Source organism: Kryptolebias marmoratus, linkage group LG17 (assembly GCF_001649575.2).
Source record: "Kryptolebias marmoratus isolate JLee-2015 linkage group LG17, ASM164957v2, whole genome shotgun sequence".
NCBI classification, from domain to species: Eukaryota; Metazoa; Chordata; class Actinopteri; order Cyprinodontiformes; family Rivulidae; genus Kryptolebias; species Kryptolebias marmoratus.
This window is the reverse complement of record NC_051446.1, coordinates 25190251-25197223: the sequence shown is the minus strand read 5'-3', so window position 1 is coordinate 25197223 and position 6973 is coordinate 25190251. Positions and strand designations below refer to the sequence as shown.

General features: G+C 43.0%; 1 protein-coding gene across 2 annotated transcripts in view; it reads left to right on the top strand.

Moving 5' to 3' along the window:
• LOC108228704 (corticotropin-releasing factor receptor 1) overlaps positions 1-6973 on the top strand; it is a 59124-nt gene that overhangs the window by 14645 nt on the left and 37506 nt on the right. For both annotated transcript variants that reach the window (XR_005234350.1, XM_037980995.1), the window contains exons 2-4: positions 131-218; positions 2032-2091; positions 2613-2738. Coding sequence is in view for 1 of the 2 variants with exons in the window: in XM_037980995.1 (XP_037836923.1) it covers positions 131-218; positions 2032-2091; positions 2613-2738 (274 nt within the window). In the remaining variant the exon portion in view is untranslated. The remainder of the gene's footprint in view (positions 1-130; positions 219-2031; positions 2092-2612; positions 2739-6973) is intronic.

The window sequence follows — 6973 nt, the reverse complement described above, 5'->3', positions numbered from 1 at the left end:
CCCGGGAGCTCGTCTCTCACCACACGGTGGCCCTCTGCCTCTCCCTGCCGTCGCTCCTCCTCGCCTCCGCCACCATAAAGCTCAGCCTCCCTCCCTCCTCCCTCCTCCCTCCTCCCTCTCTCCTCCTCAGGTGTTGGCGCTCTCCGGCGTCGTACCGGCAGCCTCCTCAGCCGACCTGCCGTGTGAAGCTCAGCTCGTTCTGGCGGGAAACGTCTCGTGTAAGAATCATCCGTTGTCTGATTCCGGCCCGATTAACCCGAGCTTCGTGACCTTTGACCCTCAGACTGGATCGATTTTCAGTCTTTTCCTTTTTCCACAGAGCAGCTAAAAACCAAAACCTCATCCTGCTGGATATCGGCAAACTGTCTCTTTATATTATTCCATTTCCTGTCAAAATACTCCAAGAATTGGCACAAAAAGGTTTTTTTGTTTGTTTAATAACATTACACTCAAATAGGATTTTATTTGAAATAAATCAGTTAAACAGGAAATTTCCTCGACAGAAACATTTATTTTCTCTGTTGAATTTAAAGGCGCTAATTTGCAAATTAACATTCCAGAGAAACTCTAATTAATAGTTTAATTAAAGTGGAAAATTTCATCTCATTGGAGATTCTTTGAGCTTTCAGGCTGATTTTCTCACTTTTAAATCCTAAAAATCCTAAAAGCAGCTTTTTGTTTTTGCTGTTCGTATTAAAGATGAAACCAACGTTTAGCGGTTTCCTGGACGACCCATTTTCTGATGCGACGCCCACGACGGCAGGATTACAGGAACAGCCGATCCTCCAAGTTAAACCTCCCGAAGTCTCCAGTTAAATATAAACCGGGAGCTTTACCGTCCCACGTACGGGAGGCTGCTCGGCTGGAGGTCAGGGATGGAGCGTTAGATCTTTTAAAGGGAGAGTCCAGATCTTTTGAGGTGGGGTTATGTTGTAGAATGTTCTTTAATCGACCTCAGTTTGAAGGAACGGTTTATTAACCGGACTGAGAAGCTAACAGTGCTAATGGGGCTAACGGTGCTAACAGGGCTAATGGGGCTAACAGGGCTAATGGGGCTAACAGTGCTAACGGGGCTAACAAAGCTAAAAAAGTTGGAAAAAACCTCCAATCTCCAATATTTCGCAGCCGTTTTTCCATTTTTCTTTGGTTTCTAATCCTGAACACCATCAGTTTCATTTACATTATTACTCCTGCAGAAAGATGTGGTCCAAACGGGCTACAGCTAGCTGCTGCTGCTAACCTTTGAGCTTGTAAACAACCATTTATTTTTTTACAGAAAAAACAAACAAAATGTTGGAATGTTTTCCTAAAACGTTAAATAAAACAGAACGCAAAGATTTACAGATCTCCTAAACCCAGACTTTAAATCAAATGTTGCATTTTCTGTAAAAAAATTTAAAAAATTAAAAATTTTTGGCAGCAAAACAATGGGATCAAGAAAAAAACGACTGCAGGAGCGTTTAGAAACATAATAACAGACAGAAAACTGGTTCTAAACATAAACTTTATCTTTGTGTTTTTAAATGTGCGACAGAAATAAACTGATTATTTGTGTTTCTGTAAACGGAGGTCAGATTTATCTCAGAGCCCCCTTCAGAAGATCAGAACTATCCCTTTAAAGCTGTGTTCTAACACGGATGATGGTTTTAACCTTTAAATAAAAGAATAAAACAGATTAGAATTAGAAGTCATTTACGTCTCAGTGATGGTTCTGTAATCCTTGTTTTCGGCGGTTCGGGACGTTTTTCTCACCATGTTTGGGTGAAAATGGCGGCGGCAGGAAACTCAAGGAACGCTCCAGGCTGAACGCCACCTTTGCCCGAGAGAACGTCCTGATTTCCGGATCGTTTTTATCCAAACCCTCCGGAGTTACCACAGAATTAATGGCCTGACCTTCGGGTCAGATTTACCGTCCTGCTCTGGGTGAGGCGGCCATGTTTACCGTCGCTCACCGATTGTCGTCGTTGGTGTAAATCTAATAAAGTTTTTGTTTGAACGTGTGAATGAAGACGTCTCCTGTTTGGGTTGCAGTTCAGTCCCTGGTCGCCTCCTGGAATCAAACCGTGATCAACGCCACGAGCCAGTGGAGCGGTGAGTCCAAAACACTGATCCCCCGCGAAGACACAACAAAAATGAGAACATGAGGGACACAGGGGACACGAGGGACACGAGATCCGTCCAAACGGAGATTCTTAAAACAAACATCAAAGACGAGCAGAGCTGAAAATAGAACCGACACCCGAGACCAGGATTGGCTCAAAGGAACAGAGAGAAGGAGGAGCCAAAAAACCCAACGCTCTGACTGATGGATCTGTCCTCATAAATCTGTCTTCATGTCTCTGTCCACATGTCTGTCCTCATGTCTCTGTCCTCATACCTCTGCCTTCATGTCTCTGTCATCATGTTTCTGTTTTCATGTCTCTGTCTTCACACCTCTGTCCTCATTTCTGTCCTCATGTCCATTCTAACATCTTTGTCCTCACATCTGTCCTCATGTCTCTGTCTTCATGTCTCTGTCCTCATACCGCTGTCTTCATGTCTCTGTCCTCTTGTCTGTCCTCACACCTCTGTTCTCATGTCCCTGTCCTCATGTCTCACGTCTCTGTCCTCAGGCTCGGGGATCTTCTGTGAAGCCTACCTTGATGGCATCGGGACGTGTTGGCCCAGGAGCGGCGCCGGTCAGATGGTGTCCCGGCCGTGTCCAGAGATGTTTTACGGTGTGAAGTACAACACCACAAGTAAGTCCTCGTCCTTCGTCCCCTGTCCCCCCGTCTCCGCAGTTGTCTCAGTCCTCAGCTGAAGGCTGCCTCTGTTCTCAGATTTTAGCACAAATTAGCGAAAGAAAAAGAAAACCTGACAGAGCAGGAAGTGGAGGACGCCCGAGGACATAAAGATAATAATTTAAAACCACAGCCGAAATTCGGCTTATACCTGATGAACGTCTCCGTGACACAGAAGCTCTCAGCTGTCAGAAAAATAAAACATAAAGGAAAAAAATCTGCAGAATTTTTTTCTCATAACGATGCTTAATAATAATAAATTAAATAACTGTGAGCAAAATTTGACTGGATGACATCTACCAGAAACAGCCGAAGTGTGTTTGTTTACTTACAGAAACAGCGGAAGTGTTTGTTTACCAACAGAAACAGCTGAAGTGTGTTTGTTTACTTACAGAAACAGCCGAAGTGTTTGTTTACCAACAGAAACAGCCAATGTGTGTTTGTTGATCTACAGAAACAGCCGAATTGTGTTTGTTCACCTAGAGAAACAGCTAAAGTGTGCTTGTTTACCTACAGAAACAGCTGAAGTGACTGAAAACAGGTCACACTTTGAACTTTTAGCTCATACAGTCCACAGTAGGTCTGATGAAGGTCAGTTTGACTCTGTGTTCTTCTGAGGGTTCAGCTGAGTGTTTTGTTTACATTAAATGCAGACCCACATTCCAGAATCACTCATATCTGAAACCTCTGGAGTTAAACTTGTGGAGTAAACTCTGTCAAGTTCAGGATAACTGTTTTACCTTTAATGTCTTACTTTGGAATGAGTGCCTTTAAATGTCTGCAGTCGATCCTAATCACTTTATCCTGACTTTTATTTTTCAGGATTTTTCATTAAACAGAAGCGAAGCTGCTGTCTCAGCTCTGTAAATTACATCCGACCCTCTCCGAGGAGAAACCTCGTCTCGGCATTAATAATTCATGTTTACATTTCCCAGCTTTTATTTCTCACTCTGTGTGTTTTTGCTCTTTGAGACGCAGCTGAAGGTTGTTTCGGCTGATGTTTACGTGTCCGAACGTTCAGAATAGCTCACAGATTTAAAGCTTTCACGGTGAGCTAACAAAAGGACAGAAGAGACGCTAGCCGAGGTTGTAACAGCGTGACGATCTGATCGGGCTAATGGCCGCTGCGGTCAGCAAATCTGAGGTCAAAGGTCATCCATGTTCCCGTCTTTAGATTTCCATGTGATTCAGTTTAGAGTTAATGTCTCATTTATCAGATCAGCCTGTTTAAAGTCATAAAGAAACGCCAGACATGAGTGTTTTACATCTTATTGCTCTGAAACTTCTGGTTTCGCTCTGTTAGCGCCACCTACAGGTTAGCTACAGCCGCGGGACGCTCAGGTTTTTATTTAATGCTTTTATATTTGCATCGTTTTAATTTGTTTAAATGTTCAGTTTCTGGTCTCCAGAACTGAGGACAGTTTATTTTAACGGGCTAACATGCTAAACCTGGACATCTGCTTAGTGTTAGCACTGTTAGCATGCTAACACGGGACCATTTTTAAATATAAAATTATGATGAAACGTTTAACTTCTTAAGAAATAGTTTCCTGTGTTTATGGACTGTCAGAATAAAAGCCTTTTAGCTGCTGACTGATCCACGAGGATCTCAAAAACAACTTTTTAAAATTTTTCTCCTAAGAAAATGACAGATGCTAACTTGCTAACATGCTAAACTTGGACACCTGCGTTAGCACCGTTAGCATGCTAACAGGAGTTTTTTTCTTTTTTTTTTTAAGTTTGAAGGAGAATTTATGTTGAACTTGTGAGAAAAGAACTTCTTATGTTTACATATATTAGTTCTGGAGCAACATTTGTTTGGACTGTTGATATAAATGTATTTTAGTTGTGCTTCGGCTGATATACGAGCCTCAGTTTCGGCTCGTTTCTGTCTCTTCTGACTCTTCGATAAACAGAAGTGTCTTTTTCTGTGAAAAGCCTCTTCCAGCTGTGGCTGAGGACAGCAAAGGGTGAAGCGACACAGATGGATAAACAGTTCGAAGCTGCAGATTCTTCTTCTTCAGCTGTTTTACCGCCGGAGACGCTCGCCACGCTCCCAGCGTTTCCACTTTTACACCTAAAGAATACTCGTAAAAAAACCTTTACATATCAGGACTGAATAAAACGTCTTCTGCTGCGTTAACCTTTAACAGAAGTTAAATTTAACCGAAGCTGGATCAGATGTTTAGCAGTTTTTTGCAGCTTTTTACCGGAAACAGAAGGAAAACTGCGGCGGTTTTAAAGCCTCGCTGAGACGTCCTCCTGACTGAACTCTGAGCTGCTGTTTCATGAGAAACTTGCTGTTTTTTTGATAAAAATAATCAGTTTTATCTGTTTTTTGTTTCCTGATCTAACATTAGAGCTTCCACTGAGGTCATGCTGTCTTATTATTTGGTCAAACAAACATTTATTTTTGTAGCAAAGCTTTTATGAGACTTTAGACTAAATGTTAATTAACCACAATTATCTGGGGATAGTTTGGATTTAGTCCGACTTGAGTTTTATTGTTTGAGGTTTCATGCAGAGACGGAGTTCTGCTGCTCGCTCAGTTGTTTCCTTCAAACTTTACTTCTTGTTCTTCTTCCATTTCACTTTCCACACCTGAGGTCCGAACCAGGGAGCAGGGGGAGGAACGGGGGGAGGAGCGGGGGGAGGAGCGGGGGGAGGAACGGGAGGAGCTCGGAGAACCAGGGAAAATGGATAAGCTGATAAATGTCACCTTTACCTTTGCAAAGAAGGTTCTGTTTTGGTAGCATCTGTTGGTTTGTTGGTTGTTTGTTTGTTTGTTTGTTTGTTGTTTGGGCCTCATATTGAGACAGAAAGACATTCCTGCTGGATGGACTCAGAGCTCCACTGGTTTTATGGCTCTTTGCTTCACGCTCTGCTTCGTCTTTAAAATTCAGTGGAAGTTTTTCAAATCTTTGTTTTCCTTCTGAACATTTGGAGCCGATTAAATAAAAACGTTTTACAGGAAGTTAAGAACGTCTCAGAGGTTTTAGGGTTGAAACGATAAACAGGATTTAAGGTTAATGGAGGACAAAGAATCTAAAACACTTTGATTTCAGAAAATAATCTGTTAAAATCTGTTTTTCTTTATTCTGTTCTGATTTAAAGCTTCATTTCTAACAAACCTTTAACCAATCAGAGCTCCTCTACAGAAATCTTTAAAGTTTAATTGATCTTTGGGACCAGAGGACAGAAAATGTCCTCAGTTAAGGCAGCCATGTTTGTTGTGGTAGTAGCTGAGAGTCAGGTTCAGAGGATTCAGGCGGTGACCTTTGACCTGTTTGAGTTCTGTTTGGAGAAGCAGTTTGAGAAATAAAAACCTGAATTAAAGGTTTTTCCTGCTGAACTTTCAGCTCCGTCATGTTTGAGTAAAAACAACCAAAAAGCTTTTATTTTGTGTTTAAACGTCAGGAATGAAAAAAAAGATCCTTCAGTTGTTTTTCTTTAAACCTGTTTCTGAAACACCTCCTGATCATCAAGGACGTTAAATACAAAACGTTTTTCTTTTTTCTGACAGAAGCTGAAGTTTGAAACCTTGGTTTGTTTCTGATCTCTTTGTTCCATCAGAACTCTGAGTGGAACTCTGCTGACGTTCTGATCCTCACCGAGGTCCGGTGGCTTCGACTGGAACCGGTTTGTTTCAGGATGAAGTTTGAATTTATCATCTGAGTCCGTGAAGAGGACAATCTGTCCCCAGAAAACTGGTTCAGGTCTGCAGGAATCACCGGGACTCAGACCTGCTGAAACACCGGTGTCCCTGTCCACAAGTGTCCATATCCACCAGTGTCCATGTCCACAAGTGTCCATGTCCACCAATGTCCCTGTCCACCAATGTCCCTGTCCACCAGTGTCCATGTCCACCAGTGTCCATGTCCACCAGTGTCCCTGTCCACCAGTGTCCATGTCCACAAGTGCCCATGTCCACCAGTGTCCATGTCCACCAGTGTCCCTGTCCACCAATGTCCCTGTCCACCAGTGTCCATTTCCACCAGTGTCCATGTCCACCAGTGTCCATGTCCACCAGTGTCCATGTCCACCAATGTCCCTGTCCACCAATGTCCCTGTCCACCAGTGTCCATTTCCACAAGTGTCCATGTCCACCAGTGTCCATGTCCACCAGTGTCCCTGTCCACCAATGTCCCTGTCCACCAGTGTCCCTGTCCACCAGTGTCCCTGCCCACAAGTGC